At 42.6% G+C, this 24,610-nt stretch overlaps 1 protein-coding gene across 3 annotated transcripts in view; it reads left to right on the forward strand.

The window, feature by feature from the left end:
- The window catches only part of ppfibp2b (PPFIA binding protein 2b), an 88,275-nt gene extending 64,747 nt beyond the window's left edge, over positions 1–23,528 (forward strand). Inside the window, exons 7-26 of one of the 3 annotated variants that reach the window (XM_030052804.1) lie at positions 797–1,033; positions 2,751–2,843; positions 8,364–8,475; positions 9,756–9,817; positions 9,914–9,989; positions 10,255–10,337; positions 10,456–10,523; positions 10,624–10,689; positions 11,099–11,159; positions 11,433–11,480; positions 13,172–13,334; positions 17,360–17,495; positions 17,658–17,777; positions 18,307–18,457; positions 19,000–19,111; positions 19,303–19,391; positions 20,149–20,271; positions 20,425–20,550; positions 21,300–21,488; positions 22,741–23,528. In XM_030052804.1, the coding sequence (XP_029908664.1) occupies positions 797–1,033; positions 2,751–2,843; positions 8,364–8,475; positions 9,756–9,817; positions 9,914–9,989; positions 10,255–10,337; positions 10,456–10,523; positions 10,624–10,689; positions 11,099–11,159; positions 11,433–11,480; positions 13,172–13,334; positions 17,360–17,495; positions 17,658–17,777; positions 18,307–18,457; positions 19,000–19,111; positions 19,303–19,391; positions 20,149–20,271; positions 20,425–20,550; positions 21,300–21,488; positions 22,741–22,968 (2,343 nt within the window). In that variant the 3' untranslated portion in view covers positions 22,969–23,528. The remainder of the gene's footprint in view (positions 1–796; positions 1,034–2,750; positions 2,844–8,363; positions 8,476–9,755; positions 9,818–9,913; positions 9,990–10,254; positions 10,338–10,455; positions 10,524–10,623; positions 10,690–11,098; positions 11,160–11,432; positions 11,481–13,171; positions 13,335–17,359; positions 17,496–17,657; positions 17,778–18,306; positions 18,458–18,999; positions 19,112–19,302; positions 19,392–20,148; positions 20,272–20,424; positions 20,551–21,299; positions 21,489–22,740) is intronic. The other 2 variants (XM_030052805.1, XM_030052806.1) reach the window with 2 other exon arrangements.
- Positions 23,529–24,610: the final 1,082 nt, after the last annotated feature.

The raw sequence follows: 24,610 nt of genomic DNA on the forward strand, positions 1-24,610 counted from the left end.
GACCTGAAAGTAGACTAATACGTCTGGTCTTTTAGAGAAGTTAGTGCTCGCATTGCCACCAAAAACACTTGTGTGTGTGTGTGTGTGTGTGTGTGTGTGTCTGTTTTAGTATTTGAGTGTGTGAATTTGAGCGAGTATCAGTTTCTCACACTATTCGAGCAATGTCAGATGGTATGACCTGATGGTTTGCCAGTGTGCACCCTGAGGCCTCATCCGTGTTACTACATTCAGCGTCCAAATAATAACTCATTTTATACGATTCTTCCTCTTAGCCCTGGTGTTGTATTTCGGACACTGACTCGGTGCCTGTTCACATATGCAGTGGTGACTTATGGCTTGCTTAGTTGCACAGTTAATGGAAAAAAAACTTTTCTTTCCCACGTCATGAACTTCCTCAGGACCTCCAGCCTAGATCTCTCCCTACAGGTGAAAGCCGTCCTCTTCATAAAACTGTTACTCCTTCCTCTGCTTCATGTTTTTCTTTATTTTTTTGTCTTAATTTGTATGTTTTTTTCCTGTAGTTTGTCAGGTAATTTGTGTGTGTGAATTCCCTCAGCATCAGCCAGTGATCCAAATGGGAACATCCAACATTCCCTCATACTGACTTCATTAACAAACAAGTTCATGTCTTTTTCTCCTCTCCTCTCCTCTCCTCTCTCCTCTCCTCTCTCCTCTCCGCTCCCGTCATCCTTACCTGTCATCACTCACCTCCATCCCTCTCTTCATCTTCTTACTTCATCCACTCTTCCCACCTTCCCTCTCCTCCTCACGCCTCTCCACCTTCCATCCCTCTCAGTGTGTGGTAAATCTCATCAGCGAGCTGCAGGAGCAGATGTGCAGGTTTCAGGAGGAGATCAGCACTCGCATCCAGGAGAAACGGGCTCTGGAGGAGAGGGAGGGCCAGCAGGGGGAGCCTGGAGGTGGCCAAGCCCGGGGCCAGAGCCCCAAGGTTGGGTCAGCCGGCTCAAACCTGAGCCTGTCTGGCTGCGACCTGGGGGAACCCCGGATGCGCAATGGAGGACAGACAGTACATGTAGGGAGACTTGATGGATGAACTCGTCTTTCCCTCCTCCCCATCATTTCCTTTATCCCCCTCTTCCTCTAACCTTGCCACACAACACCTGGTATTTGGACATTTCCACAGAATCAAACTAACCGCCACTCTTGAGGTGTGTCTGCAGAGTGTGTGTGTGTGTGTGTGTGTGTACTTTGCAGTATGTCGGGGGCGTGGTGTACTCTGGTACATGCAGATATGAACCGCTTTCATTTCCAAATACTTCCATGCACTTGAGGGGTGATTGTGGTTGCTGAAGCTGAACCAGTCACAATTATAAGAAAATGAACAAGCTTGAGCAAAGCTTGGCATCTACCAAAGAGCGAGGCTAGTTAAAGCTGCACGAGGCAGGCTAACAGTTAGCATGTGGAGCACCCAGCCAGTATCCAGCACTAAGTAACAAGGAGAGGAAGATAGCGCCACTGCTGTCCTATATAACATCTGAGGGATGGGGGGTGAAATAATATACAACTTCACAAAGTGGGTGAATTAGCCCTTTTTAATGTAGTTACAGCTCATTGGCATGGGATTGATTCAGCACATTGAGGTTGAGAAGTGACCACACTAGACACCAAAATATAATGTGTGCAAATAGCAAATGTTAGAAGGGATTGGTGTCTCTTCTCTGTTGAAGCCCCTCTTTGTGATTCATACTTGTAATGTTTTTTTTTATCCAGAGAAGTCTTGCTTGGTGTAGCTTTAAGGACTCATGATTGGCCTTGGCTCATGAGATAGTCAGGAGGGGTCTTGCTGACTTAAGCATGACTTCAGTGTTTGGCTGTGGACAGGCAACATGCAACCAACTCCTCGGTTCTTGTAAGCATTTGGAAAAGCACATTTCAGCCCAGATCTGGATTTGATCTTTATAAATCCATCTGTTTTTTTTTAATAATTTTGTGCCAAGCAGTGTTTTTTTCTCCTATTTGTGTTGTTTGATATGGTGTCTTTGCATGACAGTGGTCCCTCCTTTTACTAACAAAGGTTTACATTTGTCTGTTTCTCCCTACACTGACCAGGTGGACGGGTCATGCAATGGCTCCTATGACAGGAAATGTTCTTGGTGCCTCGTAGAAATGTCCCAAAATCGAATGCACATTGCATGGCCATTATGGAGAAAGTTCTTTTCAGTCCCTGAAGGCTGACTTTTGGGTGATTTCCGTGCAACGTTTTTGAAGGACAGTGGCACTTTGTGGATGTCCAGTTTCTAGGTGAATGTCTCTTATCCCAATACAACCTGAATGGCTTTCATTCTCCGTTTTGGGTTTTTAGGTTCAGCTTTTTCCTGGTTGTTGATAACTGCACGCTGTGGTGTCTGTTTCAGGAGGATAATATTTCCGCTGTATCCCTATATTAACCACTGTCCTGTCCAGCCTGGGAGACCTTCCCCTTTTAACTGCACTGAATGCTGAAGCTGTTTTTTGAACATCTTCCCCGTTCTATGTGGTGCATGTGTGCCATTGTTCAACATCGAGATGACGCCTGCTAATTCTGAAATTCAGAGGCAATTATTTATTCTTCAGAACTTTGAGTTTTCAGAGTTTTTGACTAATTAGGGACAAAAAAAATTCAACATGAAGGCAACAGCTTGACACTTGTCTGTTGCATCTGTTTTTTTTTTTTTTTTTTTTTTTTTTTTTAAGGGAAATTGTGTCTGAACTTAAAGATGGTATGTTTTTGGTTTTGTTTTTGTCACCAGGATTTACTGCAGGAAGTGAAGCAGCTCAAGAGCAAAGTGGAAGAACTGGAGGCAGAGAAGAGCCAATATGAGAGGAAACTCAGAGCCACTAAGGTACTGTCTCTACAAACATATATTACATGAAGACAACATACAGCTTTATAGGAAGCCAGCTGGATGCTTTTGCAAAAAAAAAAAAAAAAACTACGACCCGGTAGTGTCAGTTAACCAAAACCACTGAATAATCGCATGTGGTTGGTTTAGGCCAACAACAAGAACCACACCCACTAAAGTTAACCATCACACTGAATGCATATTACACTTTTTTTTTCTTTTTTTTTTTTTATCAGGTGAGTCTAAACGGTCTTCACTTAAACTGACTCTTGGCAATGTTGATTGACACTCTAACACTAATCAACAACCCTATGAGCCCCCAAAAAACATATTAAGAAAAAATTCTGCCATTTTCACAGAATCTCAGAACTTATTATTGTCTCTTTAATGTAGAAAAAAGGGCAGAATATTTTTTCCACCAAAATGTTTTCTCAGAATTCTGAGATTATTATCTCTTTATAATTGAGAAAAACAGGGCAGATTTTTTGCCCACAACAATGTTTTCTTTGTATTTTGAAATGATTATCTAGTTTTTTTCTCAAGTGAATGCAATCCATTTCAGTACCCTATGGACTGTGTGAAAATGTGAAATAAGCATGAAATTTGGATAGATGAATTGTTGGTCTGATTCCTGGGTCCTTACTTCAGTCCATGCTCAACTTTACATAGTACACTTTCAAAAAAAAAGAGCACATTTACTAATTTCCCAGACAGCTCTTGGCTTCATGCTGCAGCTTTCTCCGGTGTAATACCGAGAACTCTTGGAAACTTGAAGTTCTCTCACTTCATCCCGACTTCTTTTGCCTCACTTGTTGCTTTAATTTCCTTTGATAATGCAAGTGTTTGTTAACAGTCAAATTGAAGGTCAAATTGCCATTTCTTTCTTTCTGCTTACAGTGCTTCCTTCCTGCTCTCTCTGTCTCTCCCTCCGTCACAATCTGTCTCTGTTCTGTCTTCCTCTCCGGCTACTGATTCCTCTCTTTTTACGGCTCGCTCTCTCCACTCCTCCACCCTCTCTATGCATCTCTTTATATCAACCCCCTGTCCTTTCCTTCGTCCTACTCTCTCTCTCTAGCTCTCTATCTCTTACTCTCTCCATGTGTGTTACCAGTCGCTCATGACCCAGCTGTCCAGCCTCAAGCTGACTGTGGAGCACACACAGCTGGAGAAGCAGCACTGGGAGGAGCGCTGGCGTAGCGCACAGGTGCCTGCTCTTCTTCCTCCTCTTTCTTCTCCTGCTGCTCATTTGTATTTATTTATTTATTTATTGTTTTATTTTTCAGGGACAATTCATAATAACTAATGAACAGTTAAACTGTAAGTGAGTCAGAGTTAGCTGGAGAGGCTAGTTTTCATCTGCTGTCCCTGAGTATTGAAAGGCCACCTAAAATTACAGAATTTAAAATGCCTGTGTTACAGAGATTAAAAACTACATAAGTAACTTCAGAGATACAATAACACAGAAAAGGCCCAATCAGCAGACAGTGGCAAGCAGACAAAACAATGTAGTGTAAATATAGCATACACATGGTACAACACCAGAGTACACACAATAACAGACTATAGCAGAACAAACAGCACATAAAAGCACATAAAAGCACATGTATGACACGAGAGCACATGCAGTAGCACTCCATAGACTGTATATAGAAGGGACAGCAACATGCACTGAATGAGACAGAAGCACATACAAAAGACAAGCAAGCAGGATAAGACAGTTGTTCAGATGCCGGCACGAGCAGCAGTTCCAACACTGATGTCCACACAGCTGATTATTCAAAAGCCATTTTTTAAGCGTCACTGTGAAGGAGTAGTAAGACATAAGTACAAAGTTTCTTGGCTGCGTCAGAGGTCATTGAATTTCTGTTAAATCGGAAGTTGACCTTGGCCCTGTGACATTTTTTTAACACAAGATTTGAAAGGTCAATGAGCATGTCTAAGTATTTAAACTCAGAAACAACATTTTTCACCTGTTAACATTATGACTGGCTCTGAAGTGGTACATGGCTTTTTTGAGAAAAACAAATCGACAGTTTTAGTTATATAAATTGGAGGCATGGTTGATTTAGCCAAGTTGTGATGTGGCCAAGTGCATTAGTGAGTTTTGCTGCAGCCTGTTGCTTTGCGCTGCCATGAATGTAAACCACTGTGTCATCAGCGTATCGCTAAAACTCCACATGAGAGCAACCAGAGGGCAAGTCATTTATAGAGGCTAAACAAAAGTGGACCCACTACAGATCCTTGTGGAACACCAGTGTGGGTATTAAGAGCATCTGATTGGTGGCTGTGAACTATACACCATTCACACACTGAGTTCTGTTGTTTAGATAAGATTCTGTCCACTTGAGTGTATTATGGGTAAAGTTAAATTAGGAGAGTTTGGCAGTACCTTGTGGTTTACTTTGTCAAATGCCTCTCGCAGGTGCAGGAATACAGCCCCGACAGTACCTCCCTTGGCCATCACAGACTTAAACTTCTCTAGGGAATACACCCTGTGAAATTGACGGGTTGATAATCTTTGTAGTGGCGGGTTGCCAAAGATTCTTTAAGGCACTTAAGCATGACTGAGTCCATGCCATAGATGTGGAGGTTTTGAATGAGTTTATAATCATCTGTACTTTGCTCTGTGTTCCGTAATTAATATTAAAGGTGGGCAAAGTGATATTCATCGGAATAAGATTCTCACATGTATTAGAAAAAACATGCAATTTCAGCAACAGCGTCAATGAAGTATTCATTATAGACCTTTTCCAATTGTGCTGGATCTTGCAATATTTTACCATTGCTTTTTAGTTGTAGTTGCTTATTGCATCTTTGTTGATCAGTCCCCATCAGCTTCTTAATCTGCTTCCAAACTAATTTTGTGTCAGCCCTCCTCTCTGCTTGTTACCTGCTCCTTTGCTAACACTCCTTTTCTCCTCCCTCCTCTTCCTCTGCCTTCATGATATCCTGCTTTTGCATTTGTGGTTCCTCTGTTCCTCCTCCTGCTGCTGCCTGTGTTGTGTTCTCTGTTGGTCTTGTGTTGGCTGAATGTCAGTCTTACAGGCATGTAGGTTTAAGTTGGGACTAATGACATGCAGACAGAGACAGAGGAATAAAATCAGACCAAAAAAGCATGATTTTGAAGTAAATGTGCACAGACAGCTCACTGACCCTTTTTGTCTTCTTCAGCTTTTTCAGTAAAACTTCACTTTAGTGGGATGCAAATTCCATTCCAGGACGTTGATAATAAGCAAAATTTATTGGAAATTGCAACACAAATTACATCAATCTTTGCATCAAAATTGATTGAAAACCTAAACTTGTAGTTTTTGTGCCACCAAACTCATTCTGGATGAGTATTTCAAATCTATTACATCATCAAAATGAAACCAGGGTTGCCACTGTTCATGAAATTTCTGGAATGTCATGAATATCATAAGACTGCCTTTACTTGTGCAACTTGTACAACTTTAATGTGCAAAGTTTTGTGCCGCTTAGGTGTACTGCTTCTCTGGAGGAAAACCATCAAATAAAAATTATAAATTTGGCTTTTGGAATGTTCAGAATGAGTTTGGTGGCACAGTAAAAATTAAAGTTTTGGTTTTCAATAAATTTTGAGGTAAGCTGATGTAATTTGGGGCCATGAAATTCATGGCCCACTAAAATGAAGTGGTCATACTTTTTCCTTCTGTTTCCCCCCTCCAAGCAGATGGAAACAGTTTTTTTGGTCACCAAAAACCTTTGGAAAACGTTCTCCAGAGTGGATTATTTTTTTTAACAGCGTTTTCCTTTTGTCACAAAGCTGAAGTCACTGGTGCGACTTTGCCTCTTTGCACACTGGTGCCACTAGGATCATGCAGTTATTTTTCAACAACTTGCATTCATTTGTGACTTTTAGGAGGAGCTCAACCTCCTCTGTCCATAAAAAACATTCACCTTGTTTTCATCGTTACACTTATGAGAGCTATGAGAGCTCCATATTTCACCCACCACTCTGTTTTTGCCCTCATGCTTTTCCTGGGGAAATAAACTCTGCTGCATGAAGGCTAATGTGCTCCGAGCGTTAGGCGAGATGAACTTTGAAGTCATTGTGTCTTCCCTGTCATTTTCTGTTTTTACTGGAAATCTGCTCCATGTCTCAGTCACTTCCTGTTTTCCTGAAGTCCAGTCTTTGTTTTTTACTCGGGCTCTGGAAATGATCAGGTGTCATAAATTCTAAAAAAGAGCTTGATGTCTTGTTTGATGTGCTGTTTTATCCCTTGTCAAGAAGCTTCTCTGTCAGAGGTTTGGTATGTGTCGACAGCCTCATAATCATATGCTGTTGTCTCCCCATCTCTTGCACACACACACACGCACACAGAAACACACACACTGCCATAGCCAACATGAACTTATTAAACCAAGGCAGCCTTGTGTTTGAGTTACGGTATACGTCGTGCTGCATCAGTAGGTCATAAACACCTTAATTTGGTTAGTACAATGACTGTAAACAATAAGATCATAACCAAGAAGATATGCTACTTCTACAAGTTTCTACCACTCATTGCTTTATGTGAAGACTGGATTTGGCGGGAAACCTGCTGGAATGCTTTAAGACACAAAATAGGAAGAAGGCGCTGTTTTTCAGTGCAATCAGAGCCAAAGCTTTGAGTCTCCGGCAGCAGCAGATGGTGCAAAGTGTGAACGGCCCATGTTTCCATGTGTATCTCCTTCAGCAAAGTCAGTGATGCCACGAGGTCCTCTTTGCATCAGGAAGCAGGAGGGTCCACACAGTTTCATTTGATTCAGTTAGGGCTCAAATAAAAGTGGACCACAGTTCGTCATAACCAAAAGTGATATGTTTGCTTATTATTGGTCAGAGAAAAGAGAGAGAAAAGGTTCTAATAATGCAAGAATGTACTGAACCATGGACCTTAATGTTTATGTCAGTCATCCTCCTGTTGTCTGTGGACAAAAGGAAGATAAACAGAACAGAACATGTGAGAACAAAAGGTCTCTGATGGCGAGGAAACTCATCTGTCATTTATTCCAGAGAGCACGGGCTGCTGTCAGAGCCCAGTGCCAACAGCTACAGACGGCTAGAGATATTACAACTCTGTCATGTTTTCATAACCACATTACAGGGCAGACCAGCCAGGTACAGTAAGTTATAAATTCCTTTCCGCACCAACGTTTGACAGCATTAATGAACCGCTCCAGAGTTCGTGTGGAACTGATTCGAGATCACCTCTTTGAAGCGGTTTCAGGTTCAAAGACTCCAAGTTTCAATCAAGTCTTTACCTTAAGGGGGTTTAGCACCAGGGTTTAATTCAACCTGAGTAAACACGGCAGGTGTGAAAGCGGCCTTACTATTGAAGAATCTGCTTTAACAGTGCCATTGGCGTGAGTTAGACGCTGCCAGTCTTCTTGACCATGGTCTTATTTGTTTATGGTCAGTACCCTGAGGTGTCACAGTTAGTTTGGCAATGATATATATTGATGCTTAAAAACACTATTAAGATTTCCACCCTGTATCACCTGCTCTGCATTTGCCCACAGGCAGAGATCTCTGAGCTGCAGCAGCTCCTGGCCTCCAAAGACGCCGAGATCGAGTGTCTGCAGAATCAACTGCTGGCCAGAGGCGGCACAGCCAATGACAACGCAGAGAGAGGTACACACTCCTGACCAATCGTGTCACATCTGTGTGCATCTGAGAGACAGTGATATGCATGTCAGTCAACTTCAGTCCACATCTAATCAACATGTTGCTCTGTCCTCTGCTGTGAACTGACTTGTTCTTTACTCTCTGCTGCCCTCTGCTGTAGAGGAGGTGTATATCAAGCAGCTGATTGACAAATGTAAGGCATAGCATGTTGTGTTTATGGGTCCAATTTCCAGCCAAATTCCTCTGCCGTTATAGCCAGTCATGATCACTAGATGTTTTATCCTATTTCAGTTTTTACCAAATTTCCATTTGACTGTCCCGCTTTGTGAGCTGACATTATCCAGATGACTGTTGGAAATGAGTGCACAGGGGCTCAAATCTCACATTATCACAAACACAAAACTGCGATGTGTGGCCACTTTGAATATCCAGGCTAAAGATTTCTCCATGAAGTGCTCAGTGGCAGAGTGTTTGGTTTGAGATTGAACCACAGCTGATCTCCTGCTTGTGTTGGTTGTTGGAAACATTCAACCCCAACCAAACCAAGGTCCCAGATCTCTTGGCTGGCAAATTTTAGTTGTAATTTTTTACACCGTTTTGGCTCAAAAATGTCCAAAGTAATTCTCCATTTATTGTCTATCTGAAAAATCTCAGTGGTGAAATGGTACTGAAAGTCACATGATTTTTGTCCAGTCAGGTGACTTTTTTGTTTGTTTGTTTGTTTGTTTTGCTTTGCTTTGCACATTTGTGAGAGAAACTATTTGTATGTTCATGCTGTTTTGAATTTGCAATACACACTTTGCAAATCATAGGATATGTGTAAAACACATTTTTTTGTTTGTTTGTTTTGGCAGTTAATTACCTCCATACAAACTACTGTATGCCGAATGATATTTGTGTGTGTGTGTGTGTGTGTGTGTGTGTGTGTGTGTGTGTGTGTGTGTGTGTGTGTGTGTGTGTGTGTGTGTGTCTGTTTTGAAATTCCCATCTCTGTAAAAAGTAAGCCATTCAGAATTAAGGAGAGTACTGTTTTTGCAGTTGGAACTGGTGCAGCACCATGAGGCCCAGTTCTGCTCATTAAAAAGGCTGCAGTCTTTGTCCCAGGCGACAGCGTGTGGCCAGCTGTGCTGTCACCGCCGGTTTGTTTTGCTTGGTTATCCATATTAGCATGGCTGTCGTGTCTGTCACTAGCATTGCACTGGGCGCCCGTCGGACGGCCTAAATTGGCAAGACATTTCTCCGAATCCAAAATAACACTTTAAAGCCTCATTTTCTCTGCTTATTAGACCAAGAGTTCCAAAGGTTAAAGGCAGGAATGGAGTCCCTGTTAGCTTCGAATGATGAGAAGGTAAATCTCCTAAATAACATCAGTCTACATCCATGTCTTTAGTTGATTTAAGAAGCCCCGATTGGTATGAAATACATTATTGTCGTGTTATGACAGGATCGCCATATAGAGGAGCTGACCATTCTGCTCAGCCAGTACAGAAAGATGAAGGAGGTCATGGCACTCACACAAGGTAACGCTCTGTTGGCTGTCTTCCACTTTTTTCTTTTCTGCAATATTCTGTCTGTCCTGCGACTCTGTCCTAACTAGAACCCAGAGAACCCAAGCCAAGATGATCTAGCACTTTCTCAATCTGCTCACCTTTAAAAGATGATCCACTAGAATGGAGTAAATAATGCAAAGCTCTGGTTGGTGGACAGATGAATTGCCATCAATAGGACGTTTTTCCTCCAAACTCTGCTCTATCCTCTAATTATGTGTTGCACTGTGTATTACAGCGAGCAGTGAAGAGGAGCTGAGTGGCAGTTTAAAGCTAAGAGCCATCACAAACAAAGCACACTCCGATATCCTCAGGTCAGAGGTAAGATCATACACACCGTCTTTATCAAATCTTTCAATTTCAGTGCAGTTTTGCAGAAATGTTGCCTGAACTGTTGGAGAAAAAAAAAAAAGCATCATTGTGTTTTGTTTCTGTGTAGATGTCATCAAGAGGGTCTTCACCGCTGCTGATGTCCTCATCCCCCTTTCAGAGAGACCTGGACTCCAGGTACACACACACACACACACACACACACACACACACACACACACACACACACACACAAAGTGCCCAGATTGAATTTTCTCCTGTGTGCCGTTTGTTGTAGTATGCAGAACTCTGTGGAGACGTCGCTGGTTTCCGCCGGCGATGCAAGCTTCCTGAACGGAGCGTGGTGAGTAGAATGCTTTGTTGCGTTGTTTGTGTTTTTGTGGTTTATGAGTAGATCCAGGATACATTCCTCAGGTAGATTCCCCTCACAGAGCTTGAATGAATGAAAAATGGACGAGACATGATATTCCAGTAGGGGTGGGTGATCTGGACAAAAACATTTGAATTGTTATGTCACAGTTTCGGCTACTTTTTGCTTCTGACTGAAATCATATTTATCCTATCAATAGATTGTGTGCATCCAAACCTTTCTCTGCTCCTGCCACGTGATTGGTTATTTGTACATATATTTACGCTGCGTCATTTTGCTGAACATTTTTTATATTTACATTGTGGAAAGATATTATTTTTCCCTATATTCTTGCAAATAAACGTTGCATGCATTTTAATTCTGAAGTGTATTTTGTGTGCAGGAATCGGCACCGGTTACTGTCCAGCAGTCTTGAGGAGCTGCAGAGTGGATCCTTACAAAAGGTAACTGCTGCTCTAGTTCAAGTTTTAAAAAAGGCACTGCTGTCCTGGGATGGGTTTGTCATGGACAGTGTTTTAGCCACGCCTGCGCCTGCTGCTGCTTATTCAACAAATAACAAGTTCATACTAACATTATACTCATTAACCAAATAATGCTTTGGTAATTGAAACTGGATGGTGTGACTGCTAACTTGCTAACCGTGTGTGTGTGTTTGTATATGTGTGTGTGTATGTGTGTGTATTCCCTCCTCTCTCCTGTGTTTGTGTCGGCTATAGGCTGTAGAGGTCCAGCCAGTTGAGACTGAATCAGACGTAGGGGCAGAGGTACTTGTCAGCTGCATGACGTCACACAGCCTGACCTCCATCTAACCCGCTTGAACTTACTCCCTCTCTCTCTCTCTCTCTCACACACACACACACACACACACACACGTGCGCAAATACAAATTTTACAGAACAGTGAACGCTGCATGACAGGGTTAAGGGCCATTCACTTTGGCTTCAGTGAATTCAGAATAACATATTATTTTTAGGCTCTTATCTATGCACTTGTGATCCATAGGCACACGGATAACTACAGTATGCAAGGTTGTATTCACACAAACACACACAGCAGGTGGGTCAGCACCACATGGTTCGGGCCAAAAAGTCCTCATGCAATACTCTGAAGTTTAAAACATACTTAAAAAAAAATCATACAACATACAGCTGCACAGTGTGTCTCAAGGGACCCAAATGACTGAATCAAAGACAATTTACAGAAAAAATGACGGAAAAGGGGAGAAGTGTACTTCCTGATTCAAACCCGGGTATCGCATAGTTTTCAATGTATACATCCAAAACAGTTCTCTACATGATCTGCTCCTAATACCTTTAAGTTTTTGCACTAAAAACCACATGGACACTCAAAACTGGAAACCACATATGAAATTATTATGACGTTGCAATTTGCCAATGACTTTATGTCATACCTACGACCTGTAAAGTAGTATAATGTATCAGTTGTAGGTTGCTTTACATTTCTTTAGCAAAAGTCAAGGTTAAAAGTGTGGAAAAATGAAAGCCGGAGACAAATTTGAACCCTGGAACAAAATGTACTGCATGTAATGGATAATTGTTGAAAACAACAAATTATTTTTGGATTTTTTTTTTTTTCAAACAGCCTATCCATGTTTTCCAAAGGGAGCTCTTGGACAAATGCGGTGTTGTGTTCTCCCTTGGAAGATGTTATGTGTCCTCATGGTTCATGTCAGACCGGCTTACTTTCTTTTGTCCATTTCCAGTTTCAACAAAAAAAAAAAAAAAAAAACTCAAGTCGTTGCCAAACTTTTTGCTTTATAGCGAACAGATTGATGGAACATGTCTTGTGCTCTTGTGTCGGAGAAAAAAAGTTTCAAGTGTCTGATCGCGGCCTTATACTTTATAACTCACACACATTCTGTTGTGCACCACAGACATTCATGCTGCACACACACAGGAAAACATAGGCACACACACACACACACACACACACACACACACACACACACACACAAAGGGCCATGACCCACCTGAAGTGCCTGTCAGTAGTACTCGGCATCACGGCTGCCTCCCAGCCGTTCCTCTCTGCTGGCCTTTTGCCTGTTATTCCTCTCAGAGCCCCGGTGACTTTGATGCCTGGTCAAATGCGGGGAACATCAAGAGATTCACCCTCCAAAGGACACAACATCAACCTTTGTTATGCAACAGAGCAAAGGATCAAATCAGATCATGACCCGCCAAGTCTTATGAAAAGTAATTTGCATGAGACAGACCAGCTTGAATATAGATGTGAGTCAGGTGCTGCCGGCTGTGCAGAAACAGGCTAAGGCTAACACATTTACCCTGAGCGGTGTAATATCTCACAAATATGATATAAAAATCTGCCAGGCCCGCTCACCGTACTTTATCGATGTAAAGATTTGGCACTAGAGCAGAGTAAAAACAGTACTTACCTGTGACATGACGCACTATGTCTCGTTTCCTGCCCCGTCCAGAATCGCCTCATGGAGCTCAACAAGTACCAGACTCTGCCGGGGAAGCTGAGTCGAGGAGGGGAGCTCAGGGCCGAGCTGAACGGCGACAGAGACAAAGACGGAGAGTATTTATCTCCCGTGCAGCTCTCCCCCGTCCACAGCCACGAGCAGGACTACAGCCTCAGTGAGTCTCTACGTCTCTTGGTACTTCAAGTTATGACCTGTAGGCGTTCACCTGTCCTCTGCAGCCACCTGTGACAGTGTGGAAGAGATAATTTCCTCATGTGCCCTTTGGCTTGAGGCGAGTGGAACCCATCGGTTTGGATAAGTAATGGTAATAAATGCTAGCAAACAAGGAAGCGACACCAAACTAGAAAGCTTACAGGTGCTCCTGCTGGTCATACCTGTGGCTTTTCAGTGTGTTAGGAACTGTGCTTTCACTTATGGACTAGATTTGGTTGATTTGCTTTTCTAGCACAGTTCTCAGTGTTATTTCACAAGTGGCAGAACCCTCTTTTCTCGGGTAGAAAGGAAGTAGCGCTATATTTAACCCCAAAATTGCCCAAGCCATTCAATGGCATACACATTGGAAATAATAAATGAAAAGTTAGGTGGTGAAACACATCCATCACTCGAATTGCTGTTGTGTGTCCAAGTGAGACTGCATGAATCAGTTATGATGCAAACCAAAGTTTTTCAGTTTGACTTCCATTCACATGCCATGCAATAATTTACTGCCCTTAATTTATTGCTGTTTTTTTTTTTTAGAAATATGATGATAAAAGTCCAAACATTGAGGCATTCTTATAATTAGCTAACTAACCAACTAATGTTGTTTGCCAGGTATGAGGACTGTGTAGTCTCCTTTCTGCAAGTTTGGAGAGTCAGCTGAGCTCAATTATTACAGCTCAAGTTAGTTCAAAATAAAATCCACTGAACACTGGGCTGAATATCTGATTTGGTCATAAGAACAGCATGTTATTTATCGGTGTATTGTGCACAAAAATTCTTATTTATTAAAAGTCAGACTGAAAAAAAAAAAAACGTTCAAGACAGAATGCAATGAACTGTAAACGTTGAAAAACTTTCGTTCTCAATTAACCTTGCTCCAATTGCCTCCTTCTCTATGCCCTTTCTCCCTCCCTCTCTCCTCCTCCTGTCTGCCTTTGCTTTGCTCTTTCCTCTGTCTGTGCTGAAGTTCGCTGCAGGAGTGCCAGTGCTCCAGTTTTAGGTATTGTATGCACGCACAGAAATTCAAATGTCAACTCTGGGAAGAAACACAGAGCCGAACCAAACTGATGTGCTAATGTTGAGACTTTTGTCCGCGTGTGTAGTCTGCCATCCGGACAAACTTCCTCTGACAACCAAAATTTGTTATTTCATGCGCGAAACAAGGTCAGAAGCTAGCCGTGCTCTCCGTTTCCTGTTTCGAGCTGTAGGCTCAAAGGTTATGAGCTTTGGAAGCTTAGAGGTGATTTGAGACTCGGGGTGAGCAACCGCTTTCGCAGGGGATCAAGCAACTCTAAAGCCAGGATTATTAGGACATCCTCCATGACTCAGAGAGCTGTCCAAGATAATGCCAGGCTTGCTCGCATCAGCATTCACTTATTCACACATACTGGCGCAGGCACACATACATGCAGTGATCTATCTGCCCACACACACACACACACAGACAGAGCTTAAAGCAGGAGACTAATCAAAGTGTTGTGCGAGGCCAAGGAGTGCACGCTCAGGGATATGTACGGTTCAACTGGCTTAGACATCCACTGTAAACAAACAGGGATACAAGCTGACATCCCTCTCGCTCTCGCTCCCCTCACACATTTGCACTTTCAGTGAGAGTGTGGCAGGATGTTGCTGAGAAAGAGCAAGTCTAGCAGCTGCTCTGCCTGCCTAAGTAAACAGGGGTAAAGTCAATAAAATTACCCTCAACTTTAAACTCAGTACCTTCAGTGAAGTGGCAACTGATTCAAAGTTCCCCCAGGGATGTTACTTAAGACTATTAAACCACCGGTGCCCTCCCATGGCAGTCAGTTTATTCAAACGCACTCATTATTAATCCTTCAAGAGGAAAAATTTCCGATTAACATAGAGCAAGTCAAGGCTGAGAACGAAACCTATAGAGTGAGAAACACCAAGCACAGCCACTGACTGCTGTGAGACAGAAAAACAGAGTGCAGTACAGGCTTTTGTCCATCAGGGGCAGTGCTGAGCATTTGCTTAACTGTCGAATATATGGCGGTCAAAGGGGCTAAATGATATAAAATTATCATTACATTTGATTCCACATGTTTACCAGTAACTGGACTGTTACTGTCATTATTACACGGCTCAGTATTTATAATGAAGACACAAGCTGCCTCGAAATCGAGTGTAAAATTGTGGCAATTTCAGTAGATTTTTAGGCTATGTGGTGTTGACTGGGCACTTAACCGAGAGGGGGAATAAACATGTTTTCCTCTAAATGGTTCCACATTTCATTCATCTAAACACATAGAAATGTGTATCTTCTTAACGAGCATCTGCACATTCTCACAAATGCACAGTGAAAAAAAAAAAAAATAATAATAAAATAAGATAAATTGAGAGCTAATTTTCTAGGAAAGTCCCGTTGACTGCTGTTCTTTTGACTCCATTTATCCCAATTTCATCACGCTACGTCGCCCCCTGGAGGTGGAACCACATATTCTTGTAGGTGGATGACCTCACTAACCACCGCCCACACTGAAAATATCACTTTTAGCCACGTGAATAAATCCCAATGGGATCATATCGATGAACAGACTTAGTTAATCTTTCCGGAATTCGTGGCTCAGTCTGGCAATTGCGCACAGCTTTAGGGACTGCATGCACGCTACTTTGCAGGCATATTTAAACATGTATGAAACATTCATTTTGGGCTTAAAGAGGGTATGACTAATGCTTGCTCCTGCTTCTTGCTGTCTTCTCCTTTCGCTAACCTCCTCCACATCAGGATCTCCCGGAAAACATGACCTCTATGATGTTGGTGGGTACCACATTATAACATCAGTCAGTGCTTTTGTTACAGCCTAGAAGTGCGTAGTTGACACCTTTCAGACGAGTGATGGTTCCTCAGCTAATTAGATACCCAGGGCCTGTCTCTGGTGCAGGGATGTTCTTGTGAAGTAGAGCGGTGCACTGGCACTTTTTCTCAGAGCTCACAAGACTGTTTTCATTTACACTCATGTCTACAAATGAATTAAAATGAATTATTATGGTGAGTGACACAAAGTAGTCACAGATTACAAGTGGAAGCAAAGGATGATTTTAAGATTTTGTACAACATGTAGAGAGAAGTCGCATGGTATTTGTGGAATGCACCATCTGAGTTTTTTTTTTTTTTTTTTTTTTTTTTTTTCGCTGCATGGAATTGAATGCATCATTGTACGGATTTATATTTACTGTCTATGGCTTTTGTCTCAGCCTGTAGTGTTTTTCATGAAGTGGGCAGATGCTGCTTGACTAAGGGTGAAATACTTAGTTAATACTGATATTTATCAAAGACACCATTTGTAGGTTTTGTCTTGTGGTTTATAGTGGAGGGAAGATCCGTGAAGAAAGAGTTTTTGGCTCATTGGTCTACTTACCTGTTAAAGGAAAAGTTCACCCAAAAATAAATTTTTGTAATAAAAATTTCACCTTCATGCCAGATGAAACACTTTGTCTTTGTCCATTCAAGGCAACTGAAGATAATGGGTTTGGCTTTTTCAAGTTCAATCAAGGGGCCAAAAAAATGACAGGAACTCTTTGCAACATAATCCAAGTCTTCTGGAGTTAAACATTTGTATACTGAATGTATAAGACCTATATGTACACCATTATGTAGCACAAATTGTCATTATACATTATACACTTCCTTGCCTCATACATCCACATTCTGCTTGACTAGAACCTCTGAAAGTTCAAGATCCAGGAAGAGCAAACACACATTTTAGATATTTTCCGGATATCATTGCAAGATGCAGCAGCTCGGTAACAGATCAAGCTGTTGTAGTTCTCCTCAAGCAGAAGCGGAACAACTGGACAGTCTCCCAGAAACCTGGTCTATTCCTTCAACCTTGAACAAATGCTGGAGATGAATCGAGCCAGAAACTGCTCTTTCAGTCTAGATGTCCTAGATTTCTTTGAGCTCACACAACCATCTGTCTGAGTGATCTGATCCAGCCTCCTGCTCCTGTCTCGCAGGACGTCCGGAGAAGCTGGAGGAGTCCGTCCTGTCAGACCAGTCCCCTCTGTCGTCTGGAGTGAACTCTGGACACCAGTCGCCGGTCTCACCAGAGAACAGGAAGAGTCACAGGGGCATTAAGAAGCTCTGGGGGAAGTAAGTCCACAGGACACACACACACACACACACACTCTCACACCGTCTTGTAACCTCTGTCACTCTCTCAGCCTCCATCTTTGGCTCTCTGTCTTTGAAAAGTAAGTTTGTGTTTTCCTTTTTCCATCTTTCCCCCTTTATTAATGTCTCTCTTGTTCCCAGGATCCGTCGTAGCCAGTCAGGTAGCCCTGTCCAGGTCGATGACCCAGAACTGGGGGAGTTCAGGAGGGGAGGATTCAGAGCCACAGCTGGACCACGACTGGCCCGCACAGGCAACACACGGTACGCACACATCAGCTGCATTTCCTCCAAATATTCAAATTAATTTCGAGCAAATATATGAGTGAAGTCAGAAAAAAAAGAACTGAAGTCAGAGGGTAAACAGCAACTGGTCATGTGATTAAAGCCAATGTGCATGTCCTGTTTTTATTCTGCAAATGTGTTTCCATTTCAAATGATCACATTTCTTTTATCACATAAAAACATTTATCCATCTCAAGCGAGTGTAGAAACTTAGAATTACATTTTTTTAGATTTGCCATATCCATCAAGCATTTCTTCTTCAATACAGCAAAATGTGCATAAAAAGAGGTTGTTTGAAATGTGCTTACACACACATCTGCATGTTTGAATGCTCACATACAAGCCCAAAAATGCTACACATAGCACCTTTACAATATGTTGTAGTTCATTGTGAACTGAAAGCAGACAGACATGGCCTACTATTCGGTTCCAAATGTACATATTTCAGAGCGTGCATTTTCTTTCCAGTAATTATTCTTCACTTTTGCTTTTTCTTCCCTCATTTCAGGGACCCGAAGACACCGTTTTCCAAGTGGACGACAGAGCAGGTGTGTGATTGGCTGGAGGAGCTTGGGCTCGGTCAATATGGGATCCTCGCTCGGCACTGGGTCACCAGTGGTCAGACGCTACTGTCGGCCACGCCGCAAGACCTAGAGAAGGTATACACACACACACACACACACACACACACACACACAGAGCCCAAGTCCAGTTTGTTTGCCTCCCTCGTCACTTTGGTTCTCAACGCACAGAGGGTGGACACGTGATCTAACATAAACATACGGCTCATACACGTGCTGCAAAACGTCTTGTTGGTTCACCTGATAAAATCGTCTTTCATTCAGCCCCTCAGATGATCTCTTGGTTCTACCTGTCTCATCAGTGCTGCAGTCTGTCTGTCCGGTCGGCATTTAGCCACGGCTGTCTCTTCTTTTCAGCCTGCGTGTTAGCTTCGCCCTCACAACTGTCACATTGTCCACCTTAGAGCCCCCCTCGCCCCCTCCATCTCCCTAAAAAATATCATTTTGATTAGATGAATCATCGCAGTGTCGTCTCAGGTGAGGCTTCACCGTGAACCTCAGATTTACAGCACTTAAACTCAACTCTTTATCATCAAATCTCTCTCTCTCTCTCTCTCTCTCTCTCTCTCTCTCTCTCCCTCTCTCTCTCTCTCAATTTCTTGCTTCATCTTCCTGTCCAGGAGCTGGGAGTGAGGAACCCCCTCCACAGGAAGAAGCTCCAGTTAGCCATCAAGACGTGTAACACCAAGCAGCCTGAGAAGTCCGCAGAGCTGGACCACGTCTGGGTCACACGTATGTACACCCACACACACATGCACACACACACGCAAGTCCATGCCTCTTATAAACACACCACACTCACCACTAATATCAGGGTATGACACAGTAGATACAAACTCCAAACACATACAGTGATGCCTGCACACTCTCACAAAAAAGTTTCACTCTGATTCTCATGTTTGTATGTTTGTGTGCTGTTAAAGGTTGGCTGGATGACATCGGCCTTCCTCAGTACAAAGACCAGTTTAATGAGGGACGGGTGGACGGACAGATGCTGCAGTACCTCACTGTGGTGAGTGACTAATGCCAAGAAGTTTTAAAGAGCAACTAAACCTCAAACCCAAATGTCTGAAGTCTAAACTCTTGTGGTGAAATGAAGGGTCCCTGTTCTTCAGTGGCAGGTCACGTAACACCAAAGACAAAGCAGATTTGGGTTTGGGGTTTAGTTCCTCTTTAACAGTAGCTGGTACTGGAAATCCTGGAATATCAGGGAATTTTGAGAGGAATTCAAAATGGGGGGGAGAAAATTCACGGAATTGGTTTAACTCTCTGGAGAAGTCAAGGAATATCAGGGAATTTTACAAATGGGTCCTTTGATAGAAGTATACCAGAATGTGGTTTACAACTTGTTTACCACGCTGATTGAATTAGCTGGTTGTTTCTAAAAATAGTGGAGCACAGAGTGCATCTTGAGAGAAATGTTGGTGAACTAGAAAGATCATGGAAATGCTGTGACAGTGATGGAAGTCATGGAAAAGTCATGTACTGTAAGTTTGAAGAAGGGTTGGGGCGGGGCCACCTCTACTGTGGCTTGATTGAATTCATCAAATGCATGGATTAGAAAATCTTGAAGCAAAAATTCTTATTTTTATACTGGTTTTGTTGGTTTATAGACTGTTCCAACATGTGATAAGGACTAGCTGATGTTTGATTTTGTTTTTAAGACCAATACAGCTTGTGGAGCTTCCCCTCACAATGCACTCTCCACCTCACTTTCTCACTTTACCTCCCTCTCTCCTCTTCTCTCTCTCTCTCTCTCTCTCTCTCAGAATGACTTGTTATTCCTTAGAGTGACCAGCCAGCTGCACCACCTCAGCATCAAGTGCGCCATTCACGTTCTTCATGTCAACAAGTTCAACCCAAACTGCCTCAAACGCAGGCCCAGCAATGAGGTGAGCTGTGTGTGTGTGTGCGTGTGTGTGTGTGTGCGTGTGCATGTGTGGGTTCCAGGTCTGTAAATGTCCATGTATGCATCTGTATGTGTTCATGCATGCATCCTTATGTGTGTGTGTGTGTGTGCGTGTGTGTGTGTGTGTGTGTTTCAGATGCAGACCACTCCCAATGACGTGGTCCAGTGGTCCAACCATCGTGTCATGGAATGGCTTCGATCTGTGGACCTGGCAGAGTACGCGCCTAACCTGAGGGGCAGCGGCGTGCACGGGGGGCTAATAGTGAGTACACACACTTACACCATAGTTTTCAGAATCCATCCTATAACTTTGCAGCCGAATCCATAGTTGCTACCCCTCCTTATTTTCCCAGGAGGTGCAGGATGCCACTCCTCCACTGTTTGATTGAGTAAAATAGTGGGACAACAGCAGCCTGAGTCTCCTAAAGACGACTTCTCCAGTTCTTTTTTTTTTTTTTAACAAGTTTCACAATCCGCCCTCTTTTGCTATATTTTTTTTTTTTTACAAACAGTAAAACCCAGAAGTATACTATCGCTGTTGCTGCTAAATGGTCAATAAAATACACTGCACCTAAAATGCAGTCACCATGGTTGCCACTGGCATCTTGACTGACAACACTGTTAGGTCAATTCATTTGCCAGTAATTTGGATGATTTAATGTAATACCTGAGTTTCGTGAAAAATGAGTTCTATGCCATGTTTGAGGTCTTGGTAAACACGTAGAAAATAACTTCATTTGTTTAGCATCTGCTTTCATTTATATATATTGCATTGTATATGCATTATATATATTGCATTGTATATGGTAACTTGGTCATTTGAATCTTTTTTTTTTTTTTTTTTTTAATTATGCTGTCAAAATCTCTCTGTTTCTGAACTTTCAAGGTTTGCATGTACGGCCAAATCACACACGACATCAGGGGTTGTCAACCATGTGCCATCAGGGCGAAACACTCTGAGACACGTAAAATGCCCCACATTGACTCTTGAATTTGTCTTTCCTCGAATAGATTCTGGAGCCTCGGTTCAACTCGGACACGCTGGCCATGCTGCTGAACATCCCGCCTCAGAAGACGCTGCTGCGGCGCCACCTAGCCACCAACTTCAGCAGCCTGGTGGGAGTGCAGGCCCAGCAGGAGAAGAGGGAATACACTGAGGCGGCCAGCTATACCCCTCTCAGTACCACCGCTAAAGTCAGGGTGAGAAACTGGAGATGTACACAGAGCATACACTGACACAGCCTCTACATTTTAGGCTTTTATACGAATCAGTGGAAAGGAAAGCACTCAGAGGCAACAAGCTGCAACAACACAGCTCAACATACATGCAAAGGCCCCCCTCCACCCGCCCCCCCACCCTGTCTCCATCTCTAAGAGAAAGCACCCTAATCCTTGGTGAAGCCTTGGTGTGTCAGCTCAGTAAGCCCTGAGCCCTTCTTGTCTGCCTAAGCCTTTGAGACCAGAGTGGAGCAGAGAAAAACCGGCACCGCTCTGCTCCTCCTCCCAGCTTTAACACTCAGCAATCAGCCGCAGCCTCAGCGCTAACTCCCTCTGTGCTCTGTCCTCTGTTCAAGAAAACACACAGCATAATCCACCCTAAAAACAAAATTCACACCCCACTGGTGACTACTCTGTAACCTTGGACCATTAATTCTATATGAACATTGAATAAAGCTCTTCCATGGGCAGTGAACATGTATGTGAATATTTTATGACATGGAAGACTCACCAGTAGACTGACTGTATGGATTCAAAAATCATAAAACTAGACGGTTTGGTGTGGATTTCTTCAATGCTACTAGTGATATCCTACTATGGTCTACCTTGTGATATCAAAGTGGCCTTAGTCAGCAAGAGCAGGCTTATAGGACATATTTGTAGAAGACAATGTGTGTTGCCTGGTAAGGGATCATTGTCACATCCACTGAAGGGATCATAAGTATGGATAACGTGTGTATGAATGTGTTTTTTGTCGTTGTTTTTTTTTGTTTTTTTTGCATATGCTTATATAGTATATTTAACTTAAACCGGGCTGTTAATGAGGCCAGATGCATCTTGTACCACCTCTAGCTGTGGTTTGGATGATCAGGACCTCAGATCGGTATATGGATTTTAAGCATTTTTGCTTAATGAGAAGAGAAAAAAAAGTAAAAAAAAAAAAAAAAAAAAAAATGATTTGGTTAAATTGAGGTAATAAACTGTATCTCTTGTGCACAAATTCATCAAAAGATGGGAACGAATTGTATTTTTGTGTGTACAATTTAGTAAATCTTGCACTCAACATGTATGTTGTTCTTCTCATCGCACCTCCAGGGCTCTTTTTAATCCCATCACCGAGGACAGGAGATCCAAAAATCGTAAAGACCTTTACTGTATGGTTTCAGCCAAAGCAGGTGAACAGTACATGGTTTCACACAAATCATTTCCCTTTTTTTTGTCTTTTTCACTGTAGCCAAAGAAGTTGGGCTTCTCCAACTTAACCCACCTCAGGAGGAAACGGCCCGACGACTCCACAGACTACATCTGTCCCATGGAGGCGTCCCAGCTTCAGTCCCCCTCTGGCCAGTCCGTCATGAACGGGGTGCAGGTGCGCCCGTACGCCGGCTTCAGAGGCCTGAGCCCCATCCTGGACCGAGAGCCCGATCGCTCCAGGGACCAGGTGGGGCTTGACGACAGCTGATCTCACCCATCTCCCATGGCAAAACCATGACAGCAACTGTGACAACAACATGGCGATACCGTGGCAACACCATGGCAACTGTGTTGTCACGTTCTCCATCAGCTGATCGGCTATCACTGCTACTGCTCCGCTTCCTTTGCTTGCAGCCCGTAATACCTCAGTCCATCCCCACCATGCTCCGTTAAAAACCCCACCCACCAACCCGACCCTGTGCCTTATTTTTAAAGATAGTTCAGGAGCGCATAGATGAACCGCCGGGCGATTTTAAACAAGTAGCTGCTCGACATGAAGGGTTCAGTGGGCTCAGCTTGAGTCTAGCCCACCTCAAGTGTTTGAAAACATCAGAGAAAGGTATTTTATTTCACAGTTACATGCCTAACCAACCCAACCTCAGTCCCACAAGCCCTTAACCCCTCAATCCTGTGCCATTAACTCCAAATGAGAGAACAGGTCTCTCTGGACCAGACTGTACAGACCCGCTTCCTGTGACATCACTTCCTTTATTATACATGTGGATATCCCTTGCTGTATTCAATATGTTTATTAAGCCATTGTTATAAGCATTTGTGCACCACCAGTCCATGATTTTTCTAGGTGTTGGAGTCAACTACAACGATGATTTACAACTCTGATTTTCCTGACCAGTTTGAATAAAGATACTGTGCTGTCAGATGGTTGAGATGAACTTGTGCAATATTTGCATAGTCTCATGGAGGGATTTTATTTAATATTTATGTTATTGCAGAGCAGATTATGAAATCACATGTTTTGTTTGAACCTGAGATGGTGATTTTGTACTGTTATTTTCATATTTGACTGTTATAGTATTTTTATAGTGAAGAAGATACTGCTTCATAAAAGGAAGCTTCCCTGTGGTCATGTAAACAGATCTATTCAAATCATTTAATAAACAAAATCATAAGTGTGTAAAACTGTTTTCTTATTGAGAAATCGGTGCGTTTCATTCAGTTATATTGTAACTGTAGGTTGCTTGAACTGGAACTAAATGGGGTTAAGATTTATATGTGATGTACAATATTCCCACTGAACCTGGTCTGCCATTTTCATTGTTTTGGAGCACATTTACAATGAATGTACAAAATATACAGAACTTTATTTGAAATTCTAGTGGATATCCCAAAGTTTCCAAAGATGCTAAATATGAAATGTGTGTACAATTATGCACAAGACATCAGATATTTTCAGTTTGATGTTTGAATTTTTCGCTCAGTATAGGAATGTAGTTTCAGTGAAACATTGCAGAAGAATATGTATATGACATGGGGAAAAAATGAGAATACTTAAGAAGAAATTTACAAGAAAATCAGAGTTCAGGTAAAAACCATTATCCTGTACTGGTTTCCCTTATCCAGTATATACCAAAAACAGACGAGGAGATGTAGGTACAGAGAAACACGAGACGTTGGAGGATATTTTGTACATTCAGCTTGCATTCCTTTGAAGAGTGACAACAATGAAAAGAAATGCACTGTGCCAAGGACATGGGCATGCTTCAGTAACCTGCATCACTAACCTGCTTTCATCATCATCTTCACCATCATCGCGGTTGTCATGGCTGTTTGTTACACCAGTTGACCCAGCAGCCTACCCCCTGCTGACCAATTTGAGCCAAGATGGCTGC

This window comes from Myripristis murdjan, chromosome 6 (assembly GCF_902150065.1).
Source record: "Myripristis murdjan chromosome 6, fMyrMur1.1, whole genome shotgun sequence".
NCBI classification, from domain to species: domain Eukaryota; kingdom Metazoa; phylum Chordata; class Actinopteri; order Holocentriformes; family Holocentridae; genus Myripristis; species Myripristis murdjan.